At 36.8% G+C, this 20,761-nt stretch overlaps 2 protein-coding genes and 1 long non-coding RNA gene across 5 annotated transcripts; 1 reads left to right on the top strand and 2 right to left on the bottom strand.

The window, feature by feature from the left end:
- Nucleotides 1-407: 407 nt before the first annotated feature.
- On the bottom strand, nucleotides 408-4,216 carry LOC143464935 (uncharacterized). The gene is made up of 3 exons (XR_013118552.1): nucleotides 3,624-4,216; nucleotides 3,489-3,557; nucleotides 408-1,261 (listed from the first exon to the last, which is right to left on the bottom strand). It is a non-coding gene; the product is annotated as an uncharacterized LOC143464935 (long non-coding RNA).
- Nucleotides 2,409-8,139, top strand: LOC143464934 (uncharacterized). 2 transcript variants are annotated; one of them, XM_076962995.1, is made up of 10 exons: nucleotides 2,409-2,886; nucleotides 3,051-3,113; nucleotides 3,186-3,294; nucleotides 3,525-3,679; nucleotides 5,567-5,654; nucleotides 5,801-5,857; nucleotides 6,061-6,191; nucleotides 7,438-7,588; nucleotides 7,775-7,927; nucleotides 8,002-8,139. In XM_076962995.1, exons 1-10 carry the CDS (start codon nucleotides 2,849-2,851, stop codon nucleotides 8,071-8,073), a joined length of 1,017 nt encoding a protein of 338 aa, XP_076819110.1. In that variant the 5' UTR covers nucleotides 2,409-2,848; the 3' UTR covers nucleotides 8,074-8,139. The 2 variants fall into 2 exon arrangements, with proteins under 2 accessions (XP_076819110.1, XP_076819109.1); XM_076962994.1 differs by having other exon boundaries at nucleotides 2,411-2,886; nucleotides 3,501-3,679.
- A 68-nt stretch (nucleotides 8,140-8,207) lies between these two features.
- LOC143464933 (uncharacterized) lies at nucleotides 8,208-18,867 on the bottom strand. Of its 2 annotated transcripts, none has more exons than XM_076962992.1 (28): nucleotides 18,728-18,867; nucleotides 18,122-18,211; nucleotides 17,888-18,023; nucleotides 17,332-17,569; nucleotides 16,969-17,133; nucleotides 16,659-16,765; nucleotides 16,503-16,589; nucleotides 16,238-16,421; nucleotides 15,711-15,998; nucleotides 15,502-15,569; nucleotides 14,558-14,741; nucleotides 13,670-13,833; nucleotides 13,404-13,555; nucleotides 13,137-13,343; nucleotides 12,923-13,061; nucleotides 12,659-12,820; nucleotides 12,443-12,511; nucleotides 12,255-12,350; nucleotides 12,038-12,126; nucleotides 11,501-11,639; nucleotides 11,349-11,420; nucleotides 11,062-11,217; nucleotides 10,647-10,847; nucleotides 10,309-10,503; nucleotides 10,039-10,192; nucleotides 9,667-9,851; nucleotides 9,437-9,560; nucleotides 8,208-9,238 (listed from the first exon to the last, which is right to left on the bottom strand). In XM_076962992.1, exons 1-28 carry the CDS (start codon nucleotides 18,763-18,765, stop codon nucleotides 9,171-9,173), a joined length of 3,957 nt encoding a protein of 1,318 aa, XP_076819107.1. In that variant the 5' UTR covers nucleotides 18,766-18,867; the 3' UTR covers nucleotides 8,208-9,170. The 2 variants fall into 2 exon arrangements, with proteins under 2 accessions (XP_076819107.1, XP_076819108.1); XM_076962993.1 differs by having other exon boundaries at nucleotides 16,503-16,586.
- Between the last annotated feature and the right edge of the window lie 1,894 nt (nucleotides 18,868-20,761).

Genomic DNA, 20,761 nt, shown 5'->3' with positions numbered 1-20,761 from the left:
ACAGGAAAAAGCAGCGAAGCTCAAAGGCTTTGTGACCGTTCCTACTGTTGAGCAACGACGCTCTTCGAGCGGTCTTCTGAGAAACTGCCAGCTATTATGACAAATTAAAATTTCGTTTGTGTATTACTCGTGTGAAGTATTACGCAACAAACTCATCTGTCATAATGACCGCGTAAGCTGGTGGTAATTGTTAGAATATGAGCGAGGACGATTGATGGTTGATCCCTTGTTTTACTTCTGCTTCGATGATATGAGTTCTCATTTCTCAAACGGCGTGATTGTTGTTGTTGTTGTTGAATTAAGCAACTGTTAGTTGCTTAATTCTGTCTATACAAATTACTAAATAAAATAAAGTTCCCATTTTTATTTTTTATTATCAGATACGAAGGCTTTCACCTTCGGGCAAAGCTTACTGAATGTTACATTGCACTGTGATTAACAAGTGAGAACGGTAAAAAGGAAAGATTGTAAACATTACATCGGTATATATATGTGACACACCAGTTCAAGCGAGGTGATTTATCTGACGTCATTAAGGAGAATTCAAGTCCAGTCAACAACTGCATTGCAAAATCCCTAAATAAAATTCAAGTATTTCGAAAAACAACTCGTGACGTAATCGTCACACTATCATGAAAACCGGCTTTGACGACGGCTGACAGGGCTTTCGTGATCCTTGTCATAACCTACAGCAAGAACGGAACTAATCTTTTCTCCTTATGAGGTTGCGAGTCTTTCAAGGCAGCGCTTTCGTAGGGATCGATGGGCCTACACGTAAAAGAAAATAAAACGGTATTGAATTCGTAACGTAAGACACATGAACAACTGAATGACTTGATAAACGGTGAACGGAATATAACGCAAAGCAATCAATGCGAAATTAATTAAGGAATGTAAACAAGGAAATTAAAACAAATAAACACAGTGTAAAAGCAGAAATAAAACACATAAATAAAAGGAAATTGTCCAATGTCGTGACGTTGGCATGGTGTCAATCGCCACAGCATCGTGCGAGAATAATTAATGTAACCAAATGATTACACAATTCGCTGCTGTACAGTACTTCGGAATATATGGTAGGACTACCACGGTACCGTCCATTTCTGAAAATGTTGGGTTTAGTGGCTGTGCTAGTTGTTATCAGCAAATATTAACTTAACTTTTTGAGCACGTTTTAAGCCATCTCGGTTTTGTCATTTTTTCCCGTTCATTAGCTCATGATAATATCAACTGATTTGATTTTTTCGTTCCCACCGGACTTCTGGCGAAAAACAAATGATTGATTGAAACGGTTTACTGTATTTATATACAAGATCACACTTACAAAATACATAGGCCTGTAGGGACCGTTCTATCTACCAAAACGCAAATACATTAGGTTAAACACCAAAATGTAGCAAATAGAAGTTGTACAGCTAATAAAAAAAATTATGGGTATAGGCATAAGGTTTTGCGAAGTCACGTAACATTTTTGATGATAGTTTCAGTACTTTTTGTACGTAAAGTGCTCACAGCAAGAGAAAGTTTTAACGTCAAAACGTTTTTTTGCGTACGACAATAGAACAAATTTAATTAAAAAGGCCTTTTTAAGCTTATATATAGTATGTTTCGGTCCGCATTTCGATTACGCCAAAAAAGGCGATCAATATATTTGATCAAGATCCGTTATACATTATAACCTATCTCTGCATTTGTTATTATCTATATACAGCATCACAGCATGGTAGGGATGTAAAAAAAACACAACACGCAAAGGCAATCGCCCTAATGGACTATTATTATCATTCTAGCTGGATTATGTTTGTGCGAAGTGCTAAAATGCAGATCAACAGCAGCACTTGAAGAGGAAAAATATTTTTGAAAAGGTGGGAACATATGATTGATATATCTGGATAATTTTTGTTAAATTATGGTCTGACATTTTATAGAAATTATTTTACTGATAGAATGGAAGTTTGTATGTAATTTATCCGATGTAAAAACAAAGATAATTAGGCCTAAACACAATTCGTTTCGCTCAATCGTGCTTTAAGATTACTTCTTAGGATAGGTTTTGCAAATGCCTGACTGAGTAGTTTTAAGATGTATATTTCTGCAGTGTACGGAAATGTTGAAGATAGCAAAAAAGCTATAAATTATTCAAACGTCGCTGTGAAGTAGTGAAAAATTTAACATACGGTACAACGACGGTATTTTCTGTAAAGTGCTCGAGTAGGCTACCCTTGTGGTCAAATACTATAGTTTTTTTTAGGTTAAGTTTCACTGTGCGTTTTGCGTATATTCTGACAGAAGAACTATTTGTAATTCGCCCCCAAAAAAATTCAGACAGTATAGCCCTTATACACACGCATAAAAGCGAAAAAAGTTCAGTGGAATGGTTGAAGCAAGAAATGTGAGGAGCTGCAACTGTTTGTGTGTAATTTATGTTCCTGTGTCCTAACACTTGCTAAATTTATAATTATAAAAAGCAATAAAAAAAGACGGTAAAGAAAATTGCGGTAACGCCATTTTCTGCACTTCGTTTTCCACGTCTACAGCTTCAATTCGCGAAAACGTATCAAACTATATTTCAAGTTATAGAAAAACTTTATCAAATAGCGGAAAATTTACTTATGTGAAACAGGTAGCTGACAGATTAGTAACCCTTGTTTGAATACAACATGTGTGGCTTCAGCGTCCTGCAACAGGCTAATTATATCGAACACAAAAAATTAGAGTGGCACATTTTTCGGCAGGAATGTTTTGCAAGTAGGGATTTCGTAGTGGCACATTTTACGTTAGACATTTTTTACTGATGTTGAAAAATAGCAAACTAAATCGCTAAAAGCGCGCCGGCGTGTATAAGAAGATGCAGAAAAACAACTTAAAATCAATATTATCTAGCAAGTGAGAGACTACAAACCTTGTTCAAGTTCATAAACATGTCTTGTGCTTGGTTTATAAACTATAATGGGCAACAAACCTTAGTGTATTGTAGCAGAAAAGAGTGTTAGCAAGGGAAGTTTGCAAACTTCAGAGTTTGATTAACCAAATGTTGTTTATAATTACAGTGGACTTCCATTACAAATAGAAAGCAAGTCCGAAACGGATAAGGAAAAAGGAAAGAACTCGAGGTAATTCTGCGTTTATGGACCTCTGATAGAATTTCTATTTTTAGTGTGTCATTTTTATGTCACAATGTATAGACATTTACGACGCGATTTTAACCGGGTACCAGACGAAACATTAAACCTGGAGGATTCGGTGTTCAACTTAGATACAAGCCTTGTGCTCGGTACATTTGGCATTTTAAAGGTAAATTACAAATAAACAATCATACATATAAGACTTGAAACATTACAAATAATTTCTTTGAAAGTAAAAAACCTTCTCAACAAACATCAAATTTATTGTTAATGTGCTAACAACCATAGATCCACTTATGGATAGATTATTTCATTCTTTAAAACTTTTTGTACTGCAACTTAGGCTACTGTTATACCACTCACAACGTTTTGCAGGTACTACACCTTGTTCCACTGCAGGTCTTGGGAATAATTCTGATCAGTGTCGGCAGTCTAAAAGAAAATGATTTAAATCTGCACCCAAGCACCACTTTTACTCCAGATACCGTATATACTTACGATGACAAAGCAATCATCATTCACAAAGCTGTGTTTGGCGCTGGTGCTGCTGATCGGTAAGCTTGCTGTTTATCTTTCACTTATAAAACTTACCATAGGTGTCAAAAATCACTTTCGTCTTAAAGTATACAAGATAGGAACAAATGCCCTTCGGTCTTGACGCGCACTGTATAGTTTATACAAAATCCTACAATTATGGACAAAAACTCTTTACATATTTGCAGTTAAAATATTTCCGAATATCGATTACGTTCTACTGTATTAACCTATTGTATTACTAACTTGTTTGTGTGTATGTAAACTATCGTAAGGAAGTTTTCTTTACTATCTCGTGCTTTTCCCATTACATAGCATGAATTTGCTAGACCACTGAGCGCCATCGCGGGATAAAATGCAGGAAGTCTTAAGTTTGTCGGATATTGGTAGCATGCGACTGTAGCAAGGATCTATTTTAAGGAGGCACGGGGAGACATGTCATCCCAAAGTTTTGATATTTATCATAGTTTATCCTATTTGGCACTGTATTCTGTAACTGCCAATGCATATCACACCAAGTTTGTCCCCTATAAAGTTTTATAGCAAACTAGGTCCCGTATGCATCTGATACCTGTTGTTTACCACGTCGCAAATTTCAACTCCCCATCTACACACTATAAAAGCTAGAATTTTTATGAGTGATCAGAATGACAAAGAGAGACAGAGATCGCTGACTGAATGTCTGTCGGATTCGTTGAAAATGAACTCTTGTAAAACTTGTAGAACCACAGTTTTCAAGATGCGGTTCACTTGATCTTGCGTTAAAACATGTACGTAATTTCAAATTAACGCCTTCACTTGTAAGCATATTTGTTGCAGCCAGTAGCCAACTGACTGCCACAGTGTTAGAGTATTCTAACCACAATCAACAATAGAGTCAGATAATTTAACAGGTAAATTAAGTAAAGATACCCTCTTAAGTCAAAAGAGCTTCTTCACATGTAAGTTTTGAAAAATACTTACAAATAAAAATATATTACACAAATTAAACAAATTCATTTTAACCTAAGGCTATTTAAAAATTTACAACTTATATTAAGTAATTTTGGACAAGTTTCTAAAATATGATAAAAACTCAATAAAATTCTATCTATAATTCAATAAAAATAAAGAAACCAATTAAGACATTGAAGTACATTTTAAAACTGCAATAAAAATAATTAATTTACAAATAATCGATAAATAATTGACTTTATTGACTATTTTTCCGATTATTTAAGGTGTTAGCTTTTTGGCCGATTAAGTGGTTTTAATATATAATTAATTATTCGGCCATTGCTTCAATTTGTATAACCTACATATCTTTAAAATGCTCCTAATAAACTGACTTATTTAAGGTTTAATTGAGCCATCGGCTTTAATTCAAACAATAAAAGTAAATCAGAACTTATTGATTCGATTAATTGATTAAATTTTATTGATTTAATTTATAAAGATGTGAATTTAAAGGAGATGATAGTGAGATGTGATGGGATGATAATTAAACAAACAATACATTGCACCCAATTGGCGGTTAAAATGCTACATACAGAGTTCTAGCTGCTATCTATTCTCAGCTGCTTACTATTTTCAAATTTATATAAATTCGTTTTAACTTTTATAGATTTATTCAAATTTATACTAATTTGTAAGAATTTATTTTAAATGGTGAATTTTACAACAGGGTAACAAATGCTTAAACAGATATCCCATTTAACGTATTATTAATTACTTATTAACAGCTCAGGATCCGGTATACAGCTTCAAGCTGATGTTGAGATATAAGTTAATAGACCCTCGGCCCTCCTGGCCATCATAATACATAGCTTGCGTCTAACTAGATTTTTAATAACCACGAAACTGAGTAATACCAAAAAATTTTAATTAAGCAGAGACTTAATTAAAGTAAGGTTATTTGTCATTTTAAGAGCTACCACCATCGACATGAACTTTCAGACTCATAACGCCAACGTGATTCGCGCCGACAGTATAGCTCCTATCTGCTCCTCGTTTATGGTTGGTAATTTGATCATACACAAGAAACATATTTACCTTTTGTTGCTGAAAATTTGCTTATTGTTGTGATGCCTGTAATAAAGACTAATAAGCCACTTCGGTTATGACAACCATAAATTAGAAATTAAACAGATTTTTATCGACAGCTGGGATTATCAGCAGCCATGGACTTTTTTTGTATCTTCAAAAGACGAGGCAATGCGGTAAGTATAGCCTACTGCATACGCTCTTCTCTATCAATCTATGCCTTTATTTTTTAAGTATCTGTTAGCCTGTACTCCACGACTACATCCTCTTGTTCACAATTATCTTAATTTAAGTGCGATCAAGTAATGGTACTTGGTACTTAATACCACTTGAGTCTGAGCTCAAGTATATGATTGGACTGTGCTATTATGTTTTCCAGGTATTACTTCACATGTTGGCGAGCACTATTGCTCTGGTTGCTTGTATCCTTTGTATTGAATATGATCGGATAAAATTAACTTCCATTACGCGGAATAAGGTCGAGGACAAAATGCGACTACATTACAATTTGTAAGTGCTTGTTACATTTCCAGAGAGCATGGTAAAGAATTTTGCTTTATTTCGGCTATATATAGGCCTACACTAAACAGTTAAAGTTGGTATGTTACGTAAGGTGGCAACGACATTGCACCCAACGTAATTGCAACCACACAGGATTGCTGCCACACGCAATTGCACACGTCCGGTCTAGGTGACTGCAAAAAACAAGTACTGTAATTAGTGTAATACATAAGGAAGTACGTTACGTAGGTTACGTACCGTAGAGCAGTAAAATGATTTAAGAAAACATTTTTAGCCTAGCTGGCGGGTTACACGCATAGGTGTAATATACACACTATATCGTTTATAAACGGAATTGCGCCACACGCAATTGCAGAATTTACAGCCACATGAAATTGCACCCACAAGGGATTAAACCAATACGAAATTACACTCACATAAGATTGCACCCACACGGAATCAGAGGCGTACTTAGGGTTTCAGAGTAAGGGAGCAGAGGAAAAATTTGCTTTCCCACTTTTTAGAATAAATGAGGAAAACGAACACCGAAGGGGCGAACTATAATGAATTTAGCTTAATTTCCACGTTTGACCACCCCGTCACCCGTTCAAAAAGTGCGAAGCGCAAATTACCAAATAAATTCTAATATTATTCGTACAATAGTATAGCTGGTCATTTATAGTGTACAATTTTGAAACACTGTATAGAACGATTTTGTTGCCATTTAAGCATAGATATAGTATGATAACGATTTATAAACGATGTAGTGTTTATATTATATCTATGCGTGTAACCCACTTGCTAGGCTAAATACGCTTTCCTAAATCATTCAACTGTTATCCATGGTACGTAACGTATTTCCTTATGTATTACAGTAGGCCTACTTGTTTCTTGCAGCCCCAAAGTGTGAACGTGTACGATTGCGTGTGGGTGCAATTCCTTGGGTGCACTCACCTTTGAACCATTATGTAAGTATGAGTTAAACAATTTTTTGACATTTGGTACAACAATTGCATTCCGTTAACTATTGATCTAATACTTTGTCCATATAAGTATGTCCTTTTCAACCAAAATTTTGTTCATTCCTGTTGTGTGAGCGTAGGCCTAATTAATTATATCGACGTAGGAAAAGAGCTCTTGGAAATTGCTGTTTGTGCAAAATTTGTTTCTTTTCTGATTTATCACAATATCTTTACATGATGTTACACAATGCTGTTGTGTATAAAGAATTTTTATCCCCTAATTTTCGTCACAGGTATTTGTCCGTTGTTATAGTGGCGTCGATAAGTTTTGCAATCTGCTTCTTTAGCATCGGTGTGGGAATGTGCTTGGCAAGACTAGAGCAGACTCGGTTAAATATGGAGAGAGATGGTATGGGGGCTACTTTAGCCAAGAAACAAACAAAGGTATGAGTTGGAGGTGTGTTGCTGGGTATGTCCAAGAAATAGCAGTCGCTTGGAAATTCTTTACCCAATGCTGATTTATTGTTAGATTTACTCGTCAGCCCACGTTTTTCCTAATTATAGTACGGTAACCAAAGACTTTTTTGGCATAAATTAATTTGACATTAAAGCAAACTCTATCAATTCTAGCTTCCTGAGTTTGTAAGAAATATTGTGCAACGCTTGAATTGCATGAAGGTATCTGTGATCACCAACCCTAGTGATGACGACACAATCACAAACAGCGACTCCATCTTGGAAAGAAGCAAACACGTATCATGGGGAGGAAGGAAGTCTATAACGGTAGAATGTCTTTTCCATAGAAATCTTCAGTTGCGTTTAGACATTGGTTTCATTATTTGAATATTTGCTCGCAGCTGAGTCCTGATAACGCATCGTTGGATTTTGAAACAAAAACTCCAGATTCTAATCATCCTGAATCCGTTTAAATTTTGTGTTTATTTTAATTGTCCATGCTCAAGTTGCGACATGACAAATAGACATAGATTGCAATATTCATGTTTTGGTTGCTTTCGGAAAATACCAATTCAGATAAGCATTCACATGAAATCAAACACGTATATAGCATAGAGCTAGTCATTTATTTCACGCTCCCTTTAAAAACTGCGTCCCATCAAAACAATTTTACCACTGAGACACCTTCAAGTAAAATAATTAATCAATCCATAGCGGCCAAGACAGGTAACAAAAAAGTCGATGAGCGTACGTAAGGCCGCCGCGAATTAGCGTACACCAGCCTGAGAAATCCAGCAAAAAAGAAAGTAGAAAATTGTACAATGATAAAAATAATAAAAATATTTCTTCAACTATGCTCACCGTGAATTGAATCGGATAAACGACACAGAACTACTTTCAACTCCACAACACAGCACTACCAGACTACAGCGCTAAGTCCTACGCGAGGAACTTTCAAGCAGAAAATGCTATCAGTTTAAGTCCACTGGCTCGCGGGATTAAAACGTCACAGTGATAGTATCACGTCATCATGATTGGAAAAAGCAGCTACTTGAAATGTTTTTTTTCGAGAATGAATAAAACATCCGGAAATACCATAGGAAAGACCTTGTAAGACCAATTTCGGCGAACTTGGTCTTAGTTAAATATGATTGCAAGGTGAAGTGGGCCGTACGTCGAGTAGATTTATTAAATAGCAGCTCATGCTCGGCTTGGCTGACTTTATGGCCAAAGTGGCATCAAGAACTGACCGAAAACAAACGGAAATAAACTCCAAGCAATAAAGAAAGATAAAAAGATAGAAAAGATAAATAAATTACTTACGCGCGAAGCATCGCATCGACACATTAAACGCAACTTAACTTGAAACATAACGGAATTGGCTGCACGTCTAGCAACGGGAATGCTAATTACAGTCTGCAAGTGTTTCACGAGCTGTGTTTTTGTTAGCGAGCCCCAGTGGGTGCACCTTGCGATGCGGGCCTGCTGCATCCTCTTACAATCAGTTTTAGCAAATTGATCAAACTCCATACATGTCCATACAGCGAAAGAGTTCGTGAGTCTGAAGGTGTCAGCGGTCGTTTGGTGTTTCAATCTCACCCATGTTCAATCTGTCCGAGGCGGCATTTACAGAGAATCCTATAAAACGAACCATTAAAAAATCATATACATATGGTCAAACGGGCCAACGCGTTTTGCTATGATTTCCAAAATGTAGTAAAACTTCATAAAGTTAGAAGTATCATTGATGAATACAGTAGATAAGTTTAATTTGGTCAGTAGTTTAGGTTAAATAAAGCGTTAAAGACACATGCTGACTACAATGTACCAGTGTACCTAATATGCTGGGATCCACTTTCTGCAGTTTTTTTTGCTTCCTTTTTCCGCGACGCGTTTTCCCCGTCACCACTTCTGGTGCGTCACTAGACGCCCCTACGGTTTCCCAAACGCCTTGTGACGCCTTTGTCATAAAGCCGACAGTTAGGAGTGTTAATAGCTGGAACTGGTTTAACCGTAGGTTGTTGACGTTCCAAGCCGATGTTGGAGTTATTTATCTTACGTCTTACCTGGTTCTTTGGCTGTTGCTGCGATTGTTTGTGTGTTTGCTGCTGAGCGGAGAGCGCTGATCGTTTTTCTATGAATTCCTCGGCGAATTCGCGTGACGCTTTCGTCTCTCCGAGATAAGAGGTGACGTAATCTCTGACCTCATAAGGGGACTCGACGTCGCGAAGAAAGGCGATGAACGTCGAAACTGAACATAGGTCACCGTGATAAATTCTTATGTGACACGACAGGCCAATAAACACTGTTCTTGCAGCTTTAAATCATAGGGTGCTGCACCCAAACGATTAATCTGCATGATAATCCAAGACCAAGTCGACCAGTTATAAAAGCTAAAGGTGCATGATATGTATTCAAACTGCTTGGATCTAACTTACTATCAAGGTTTCCAGTAGCGGGTAGATCAGCAATCTGTTCTTCGCACCACTGCACAAATGGATCCTTCTGCTGCATCTGCTGTTGTTGCTGGAAGAGCGCCACCAAGCTGTTGTTTTCGGCAGCCGAAGCTGCGGCACTCTGCTTGTTGCGTGCCTAAGATTATTACATCGGCTTATTTCAACAACAGACAACGTTGACAACTATAGCTGCTTGTTGATGTTTTACAAATCCATTTAGTCGTAATATTTAAGACCTTGTTCATGCGGTACCTTAGTTTGTTGCTTTGAAGTGGTTTTGGTGGATGTTTGTTTGCTACTGTTAGTTGTCTGCTCCTGATCCCAAAAAGAGTATTGCTGTTGCTGTGTTGTGGCGGGCTGTCCCCACACAGATGCAGTGTTGGAGTAAGACGAACTCGGCTGTCTACTGCCCCAAGCAGCCGATGCTTGTAAACTAAGTTCCGGCTTCTAAAGGAATGCAGAAAATTATAAGCGCTGGGTTTTCGAAAAGTGCAATAAAATGAAAAGAAACCTGAACAGCATAATGCTAATAAACAAACGAAATGAAAATATTTTCGGCAAAGCGCTCAATTAAATGACAATAGCATCACCGGTTGCTGTGGAGACAGTGATTTTTGCTGAAGTTGTTTGCAACTTTCTTCCCTTTGAATCTCCATCAACGACAAGGTATGAGATTGTGATGAGGAAAATGATGAGCTTCCAGATGCAGGAGTTCCTCCCCAGACTCCTCGCTGCTGTTGCTGCTTTTGAAGCTGTTGCTGTTGCATTTGCTGATGTCTCAACAAACGAAGCTTAGTGTACAAACAACGAAGGTGTTAGCTAAACTCATAATTAGTTACTTGATGTTTTTAATTTTGCAGTGTGCCAACAAACAGAAGTTATCTTTCGAAGTGGCGCATTGCCAAAGGGAAAAAAGCTAAAATGTAATAAGCAAAATAAACTGTAGTACTGTGCAATTGCTGTTTTTTCATGCAATACCAATACCCAAGTCTATATCTCTAGTACCTCTTCCTCCTTTCTTTTGCGTTCTTTTTCTTCTTCAATCTTTTGTATTTCTGCAACAGACGATAACACTTGCTGCTGATGCAATGAAGTAGACTGCTGTTGACCCCAACTAGCCGTTGATGGAAGTTTTATGTTTCTAAGCTGTTCCTGTTGTCTCTGCAATGAAAAACAAAAAACGCTACAAATCAAAACACTTCACCCTTCACCGAACTCTGTTGCAGATTAATTACACAATGATAGTTAACCACTAGGTTTGTTTGCTTTTTCGGACGTGCTGGTTATATTACCTTTCGAAGAACCTCTTCTTTTTGTCTTTGGATCTCCATTTCTCGCTGTTTCTTTAAAGCTTCTTCCTGTGCCTGCAAGTGCAATTGTAAAATTACAGAGGTGTGGTAATTTGCTAGCTTATAAAATTATTAAAAGATCAACTTAAGCTTACCTTTTTCTCTTGTCTGTTTTCCTCCTCAAGCTGTTTCATTTGTCGGATTCTCTCTTGTTCTTCTTGCTTCAGTTTTTTTTCATTTTCCTCTTCTTGTTTTCTTCTTGCCTCCACTTCCATTTGCCTTTTCTTCTCCTCCCTGAAGTGATAAAGTAAAGATTCGCACAAAGACAATAAACCGATATTTTTTTAAATTTTTAATTCCCCAATCAAGATCGCCCGAAGGCCAATCCGGCTGCATTGGGACTGCGCTTTTAGGAGCTCCATGCTGCTTAATACCAAAACAAAAATAACAGTTTAGCTTTTATGTTGCACAAATCAGTGTTCTTTTTCATATTTTTCCTGAAAGAGAATGTTTTGGTGAAGTATATCACGAAGCAAAGTTTTGATAGGAGCTGATTTGCAAAGCGATGGTATTTGATTTACTTTAGTATCATTATTGTTACTACATTAAGCATTTAAAATCGGCAAAGGGCCCTGCGTTTGATAAGGCTGATCCTGTCCCTAACAACAATAAATCTGGCTTCAAGTCCAAACCGTTTTCTCATTTCTTCCTCCTGCTCTCTCCTTCTGCGAGCCTCTTCTTCTATTTTGGCAATGGCTGCTCGTGCTTTCTCTTCTTCTTCCTGTCAAACAAATAAGGGCATAAAACACAAATCCACAAGAAACACTAAACATAAACTAATACTTTGATTAGTAGCAAGTTACAAAAATAAAATCGTTTTTTATTGCCGATTGAAAATGTGCTGCATACTTTTTGTCTTTGCTCTTCCCGTTTTCTTTTTTCCTCTTGCTCTTTCCTGATTCGTTCTTGCTCTTCTTGGATCAATTTTTCTCGTAACAATTCGGCCTAAAATTGAAAAAATTTTAAGACACTATAAACGAACAACAAGTAGTTCTAAGATACCATCACGGCTGAATACAGAAAGTCAGTAATTCAACCTGCTTTCTTTTTGCCTCTTCCATTTCCTTCTTTCGCATTTCTGCAGCTTGGAGCCTCAACATTTCCTCCTTGAAAAAACAGGAAGAGCATTTATTTCACTCTGCAAAAGGACTGTGTTTTGTGTTAAACAGAAAAAATTTATAACCTTGTACAGTTGTACTTGCTGATGGTAAATACTTAATTTAACATGAACAAGTTGCGAAGTGAATACAGACTTTTCTTCGCTGTAGTTCTTCCTGTTCCCTTCTCAAATTTTCTTCTTGTTCCCTTCTTAACTGCTCTTCCTGTTCCCTTCTTATTTGTTCATCTTTCCGACGCTTCTCCTCTTCCTCTCGTCTCCTCAATTCTTCCTCTTGCTTCTTCTTGACAGCTTGCTCCTAGCGGAATAACAGAGAAATCTTGTTTTGCAAGTTGCTTTCTATTAATGTTGCTGATGCATTGGTAGCATCATCAACGAATATACATCATTGATGAATCACCTGCTCCAGAGCTTTCTGTTTTAGCATCTCCACCATCTGTTGTTGTTGCTGTTGAGTTGCCATGGGAATGGGAGATGGTCTCCTTACAACGGAAGGATCAGTATCCCATAGATTCGGAATAGACGAAGCAGACTGATTGCTACGTAACAGAAAAAATTGTGATAAACAAATGCCATCCAATAAATACGTCCATTAATATGTATAGATAACTTACACATTAGTAGTAGCAACAGAAGAAGACTGTTGTTGTTGTACAAGAGCCATATATTGTGCAAGGGTGGCTTGCTGTTCTTGTTGGTTCATTGTTAAAAACTCTTTTGACGTTCTCAACTGAGCCAGTATTGTACTGAAAGCTGCCTGTTGCTGCTGTTGTGTAAGTGCTGCTTGTTTTTGCTGTTGTTGTTGTTGTTGTTGGTAGTTTCTAAAAGCGATTGGAAGAATAAATTGTAGATTATTATTAATATTAATTATTCTGACTTACCTTAACTGTTGCAACTGTTGTTGTTGTAAAAGTTGTTGCTGCAATAACTGTTGCTGCTGCTGCTGTTGTTGTTGTTGTTGTTGTTGTTGTTGCTGCTGCTGCTGCATCTGCAGTTGTTTCTGTTGCAACGCCATCTGCAGTTCACCAGTAGGCTGAAAAGAGAAAGTGTAACTCTCAACAAGTCATTTCTGTATAAGTAACCAAACCGCATGTTAAAAAAAACAGTTGCAGAAGGTCTGAACTTTTTAGGAGATATAGTTGTTTACCTGAGGGGAATTTCCATGTTTTGGGTCAAATGGCATAGTACCCCAACTAGCAATCAGGTGCCCGAGAGGTAAAAATTGAGGGTCACATGCTCTTTTAACGAGCAAGTTGACAGTGAAGTATCCGGCAACAAACCACTCCCTCATTTCTTGGGAACTGAAAGGACCTGTGAAACAAAAATACAAACACTATATCCACCTGGATGTACGAATGAGGACATAGTATGTGCTACTACCATTAGCAATAATAATCACAACAGTGATTATTATTGATCAGTAGGGCGATTATTTTTTGACCTAAAAAACGAAAGTTTTTGACCTAACAATTGAAAATTTTGACAAATTTTGACATTAAAAAAACTTTTTTTTTGACAAATTTTGACTTATAAAGAACTCAAGTAGTTAAATTACACATTATTGTACAAAAAGTTAAAATTTATTGTAGTAAAGAAAAGCAAAAGTCTGAACACAGACCTAGCCTATTCTGAAAAGGGAAATGAGCTAATTACAAATCACTGCCAAAAAACTGCAACTAAGACACAACAAAAATTGTTTAATACATTTGTCTTAACTAAAGATACATGAAGTATCTAAAGCAAAACCGAAGCAAGAGCCGATTCACAATAAGTAGACAATGGGCTATTTACAACAGTATAAAGTAGGCTACAAGGTGTACGATGTAAAATGACAAGTTCACCTACAGTGCAACCTCTATGACACCACGGCAATGCAGTTTGTAAAAAAGTTTGACTTTTTAAAAAATTTTGACAATTTTTGACCTAACGCTGTAAATTTGACAAATTTTTGACTTTTTTGACAAGTCAAAAAATAATCGCCCTATTGATCAGGCACAGCTAATGACTAAAAAAGAGTAACAGATTCTGCTAATACCTTGTGTTTCCCCTTGTGGATCCTTATAAAACCATTTTGATGCAAGGTCAGGAATGTTTGATGTTATACTTGGAGGTATAACAGTAGCTGAAGTCTCACCAGAAACAGATTTTAAACGCTGCGTGGTGCTCCATTCAGTGTGGTCATCTGCTTCAGAAAATGAGTCAACAAGCTTCAAGGCGGCCTGCAAAAAATTTTTCGATTCATGTAACAGTTCCTATTGTTAGAGGGTAATTCCAAGAGCAAAGATTCTTTTAATAACTTTTTAATCTGATAAGGAGAGTTAAAAATGCATCTGATAATTGTGTGCCCAACGTTTTCAAGAGTATGGGCTACATTACACTATTGTTAAGCTTTGGCAGACAGTAAACAAACTTGTTCTTTTAAAATTTCTGATTAAAAAGTTCGGCTTAAAGTTATGTAACTTTTTGCATTTGTGCAAGAAATCATTTGAAATAAATAACAGTAAAATTCATTTTCAGCTAGAAATAGCATGCCATTAATACCAAGGCGTTTTGTACCTATGTTTTTCTTTCTGCTGGACAAACTACAATTCTACACTACCGACATTTACTGTCTCTTTAACATCATTTTCAAGTTTTAATATAATACGTAATAACTAGATATATTTAAGACTGCACAAACTGCTAATGAAGAAGTCACAACCTGCTTAGCCACAAAATAGTCATGACCTTTTACTTATGACTTAGCATTGCCACACAAAATTTATGCTTCATACAAGGAAAAACAATGGTGTCAATTGTTGCATATAAATACAATACAACAGTTGGCTATGAGATGGAAGGTTCGTTTGTAAACTTTTAATCAGAAATACCCCAAAATGTCAGGCATACACAAACCACTGGGTGTGTCATATTTTGAAAAGCTAACTAACAACAAATACAAAGTAAATAGTGCTGAAGCTAACATAAATAAAAAAGTACTTGTTCAATGTGATGATGTAGGTTGTCTGCGTCTTCTTGTGCATTATCTTCAACATTGTCAGAATTATCTGATGATTTAATGTAAGGATATGAATATAAAGCATACGCAAAATACATCGTGTTAGATGGAAGTTACATAACAGATTTTTTGTCACAAATCACAACTGAACTTCGTGGTATAATGTTCCGCAAATAAAAAAAATTCATACCATTAGCTGCAGCACTGGTAATTTTGTCCATCCCTTGTTCATTCTTGGGTTGTTCATGCGATTGAGCAGATTGTGCAACAACTGAAGATTCACTGGATGGTGTATTGGATGTTACTGGGTTATTGGGAGGCGGCTCTCTCTGTTTGCTGGCAGCTGAGTTATCCTCGTCTTGAATCTGACAATCATCAGCTACAGTGAACAATACTGCCGACCCCGTAAACTCCTTGTTCACCTCCATCTTTCCAGTATCACTAGAAGGCGGTCCTGGTTCAGTTGAATTAAGCTTTTCTGTGTAAAAAGCATGAATACGATTTAGCGGATAACTAAGACTAAGTCAATGAACACGTATGTGGTGAAAGTAAGATAAAAATAACATTCAGTTACTTTTACAAAGCATTCTGTTTGTTTGGAAGGAAATTAGCTGCCGTACCACGTCCAGTACACATTAAAATGCATTATGTACTAACTAAAACAGTGCTACTTCCAAGGGCCATGACAAATATTTTACCACATATACACATCTAAACCTGATATATCCATGTTTGGGTCATCTTTGGTATCAGTCGTATCAGTTAGAATGTCACTGGCAATCTTTTCTTTTTCATCGATCCTTCGCAGCGATGGTTGACTTGCTGCATTGCGCCGAAGTGATTTACTTGGGTCTTCTTCTTTTTGATTGTTTGTTGTCTTTTTTGTAGAGTTGTTTCGCTTCTTAACAGGCCAATTTAAAATATTAAAAATTTAAGCAACAAATCAGTTCAACTGATCTTCACCCAAAAAATCTCAACTCACCGTGAGAAATGCTCCGGAAGAATCAAACACACCCACTTCATCCCCATCATCATCAGCCCATTCCGGCATCAATCCAGAATCACCCTGCTTCAGTTAAAACATTGATTGAGCATAAACATTTATTCAGACAGTATAAATCATAGGTAGTATACATACGTCAAACTGGCTGAGAGAACGAGTTCTACCAACTACTCTTCGATCACGAGGTTCTGACCATTCCCGGCCACTTTCTCTCCAGCTTCCACCTGATGACCTTCCCGGTTCTGTGAATGCAGAAACAAAAAATCTGTTTTAAAGAGTAATTCAGACAATAATTGTTTTCTGTGTTAACTCCACTGCAACTTTCTTATGTTATGTTGTCATAAGCAGTAAGGCAATTACAAATACTAAACCACGGATGGAACATAGAGATAAATGCATCCAGCCTGCACAACAACAAAGTGGGAAGGTTGAACTCATAATATACCTTTCCAGCTCTCTCTTCTTGATGGGGCTGGAGGCCGCCAATCTGAATTTGCCTCATCACCATTTGCTCCATCTCCACCTCCACGATTGGCATCACTTCTCCAGTCTTCACTCGCATCTGATCTTCGGACTGGCTTTCGACTCGGGATTTCGTCGAAGTTTCGACCTACGCAATCAGACAATTTCAGACATATGCAAATGTTTTTATCCACACTGTTTAAGCATTATCATAATGAATACAATTTTACGTAAATATACTTTATACACAACGTTATGTAAATTCTCAAAAACAATAGTAGCTTCCTATCGTCAGAGTATTTAAATGTATTTTAGAGAAGCGCAGTAAATATCTACACTGAGCTACCTCCACTTCGCCCAAAACCACGTTCATCCCAACTTTCCCTTCGACTGTATTCACGAGGACCACGAGAATATGGAGGACCAGATCCATCCTCAGTTTGACTCATGCTCCGAGAATAAATCTCTCCTCTACCTCGTCCCCTCCCTCTCGGTGGAGCAGACCGACCCCTCGAAGATAACCCTGGACCAGCACCCCTGGGCCGATGGTATGAATCACTGTTCACGCCATCAGATAATGCTCTCTGAAAGTATTTTTGGAAAAATTGATTGCTAATTGATCAACAAACACAGTGAGAAAAACTATTATGCCAATATAGGTTTGTGCCATGCAAAAACAGTCCAATAAAATGCAAACAATTTTTAAAATAGTAAACATAACATTGTCTTGCTATGATGAAACACAACATTTTTATTTAAACAGTTTACATAGAGCAATCACCTGCTAACAGAAACAGTTAATTAGCATGTCGGCGATGTAATGTCTAATGAACGTAACGGCTTGTTGTAAGTACATATTCTCAGTTATTCCTATAAAATGAGCCAATTACCAAATCACTAACCTGCTCTTCATCTGTTAAAGGTATGAGAGAAAGCGGTTCGAGAGTTTCTTCACTGATTAGATTCGGGGCTTGTAGTAGCTCAGGGTGTATTTCATCTTGCTTTTCAAAAAGAGCTAACATTTCTTCCCGACCATATCTTGATTTAAACAAAATTGTGTCACATTAGTCTCAGTAGATATATTATAACAATAACATGATAAAATTAATACATTTTATATGTACGTCACATTATACCTATACTGAGCAAGCTTAAACTTTACTGTTGTTGTGCTAGTTGGAGTTGATTGGGAAGGAGCAGAGGAACCTCCAGAGAGAGCACGGAGCCTGTTTAATAATGATAACAAATTAACAACATTAAATAAATTTAACTGTATATTTCATTAATCGTTTTATGAACTTGCACTGGCTGCACAACATGTCAAAAGTGTTTATACAAGGTATTTCATCAAAACCAATAAAGTCCTTAATGGTTTTTGCCCATGACTGATTAAAATCGCTGGTCCTAACTCATTAACTATATGTGAAGTCTACTGCATATGATCAGGCTCAAAAACTTTACTTACTACATAAATTTTTTAATCAACAATCATGTTAAGAACCATAGCATTTACCACAAGCTGGTTCCTGCAGGAATTTCTAAAAGAATGTTAAACTTTTGTATAATAAAATAGTCACTGATAAATCAATGCCTTTAAGATGGAACAGGCCCACCTCATGCTTCCAGAGCTGGAGCTTATAATAAAAGTAACGTGCCTCAGAAAATAATTTGTCTCCTAAGCTCAAGCTCCACAGCCCTGCTAAAAACCAAATGGTCATGATATGGCATAAATCGCTACTTACCATTCTGGTCCAAAAGTTAGTGTTTCAGTGGACGACATTTTCAATGATTGTTTTGTGCAGTACACTTTAGAGCAAACAGATCACACAAGAAAGTATTATTTTCACTAAAATATAAATTTGAGTAAATGAAACGCATGGATTCAGAAATGGATAAGCCACATAATATTTATAAATATTCTACATTTATATATGTTGGATTTACTCGGACTGTCTATCTGTAATCAAAAACCAAAAACCAGGGTCTAGAGACGCCAATTTTTCACAGAAAGTAGAACTAACAAACAGATAAATTATAACGCTATTGATTTAACCCCCTGGGCGCCACACCGGGGATGAAAAAACGGCCCCATGAACCTTCTCTCAGTCGCTTTGGACAGAAAACAAGGAAAAATCATGTGTATGCTTGCAGATCTAGCGTGAAAACTTGATTGAAACTTGTTGAACTCTTTGCTATTACTAGACTCTTAGTTCAATTTCGACAATTAAAACATTTGTAACATGGAAAGACATTCCCCATTCTAACTGGAAAATCATTTTTTTGTTAAATGCAGCAGCAAACGAGAAAATCAAACTTTATTGGCGCTACTCGTGCAACCAAAACGAGCAGCCAAGCTTTGTTGCGACATAAGAACGTTCAAATTCCATATTTCCTTTGTGGCGACATAGGAATCTAGCACAGGATTGTGTCAGTCAGTAATTCAGTACGGCATATAAGTTCTTGTATGCAACTTATCACGGATCTTACTTTAATTAATGGGATGTAGCGTAAGTAACTTAAAAATGACAAAAACATGGAATTACAACAAATGTAGCGCTGTTGAAATTGGTAGCTAAACAAGTTAAATAACATAAGTTTAAAAGAATATCTGAATATAATGACCCACTCGAGGGACAAATTGAAGTACGACCATAAAAAGTAGCCAGCAGAAATACCTTCAACTTTTTACGATTACTCCAAGTAGCTCTGGTCAATTTTGACACATAAAACATTTCTACTTCAAACTCTGTTAGCACAATTTTCAAATACGATTAGTGGAGAAATCATAATAGCAATATTATTTTAACCAATGGTACGATACAAAGACGCTTCAATGCTGTACAAAAGGTGAAGATACAACGTGCTATATGTGGAATAGTTCTTAAAGACCAGATCGTGAAAGTTAATAACATCAAGTGAGTTTTTTAATGCATTAATGCAATTTTCAAAGGACAATCTTTTACCAAGGTCATTTGCCGGGGGCCCTCTTATAAATATATATACAGTATATCCAAAAAAACTCCTATAAATTTAAATTAAAAGATTTCAAGCCAAGGATATTTCTTCTCATGCCAAGCTTTCACAAAAATAGTTTTGTAGCTTAGGGGATTCAATATTGTCTGACTATTACAACCATTAGAACAAAATTATCATTTTGTGGGCTATACTTTATGTATATAAGCTGACACTTTGACATGCTTTTCATGCAGTAGTCTCTACATAGTTAATATAAAATAATATTTCCAATGGAGAAGTTCATATCATACAGAAAATTGCTTACACTGCACAAAATCATAACTCAAGCCATCCTTAGGCAAAGTATCAATGCGGCTTGCTCAGACTCATTACTTGTAGAAGTTGTAGTACACAGATTCTTCACAGTAAAACAAAAAAGCAGTTAAAAGTCGCATCCATTGGGTTAAAACTTTCAACTGATTTAAGCAAATACTGTGTGCTATGCTAATTAGCCTACCCTGCATCAGTGCCAGACTGGACAACATTTCACTTCATGACAAGTTCTCGAGGGTGCAGGACAGCCAAAATCGGGGTGCACTAGGTGCATTTTGCAGTCTGATAGGCAAAACGAAGAGCCCAAAGGCTCCATTTTCCGCAGGTAATTGTGAAACAGTGAGGTGCAGCAAGCACAATCTTCAAAAAATTTCGAGGGTACAGTTGTCATGCTTTCTACTACAGTGTCAGTACATGGATCTTAGTTTTAGCCACTGAGTTACCGGGTTACGGACCATCTAATGGATGCCAGGCTAGTCATATCAGAA

This window comes from Clavelina lepadiformis, chromosome 7 (assembly GCF_947623445.1).
Source record: "Clavelina lepadiformis chromosome 7, kaClaLepa1.1, whole genome shotgun sequence".
Lineage (NCBI taxonomy): Eukaryota > Metazoa > Chordata > Ascidiacea > Aplousobranchia > Clavelinidae > Clavelina > Clavelina lepadiformis.
The sequence above is the reverse complement of the archived record's forward strand: the minus strand, read 5'-3'. Positions and strand labels throughout refer to the sequence as shown.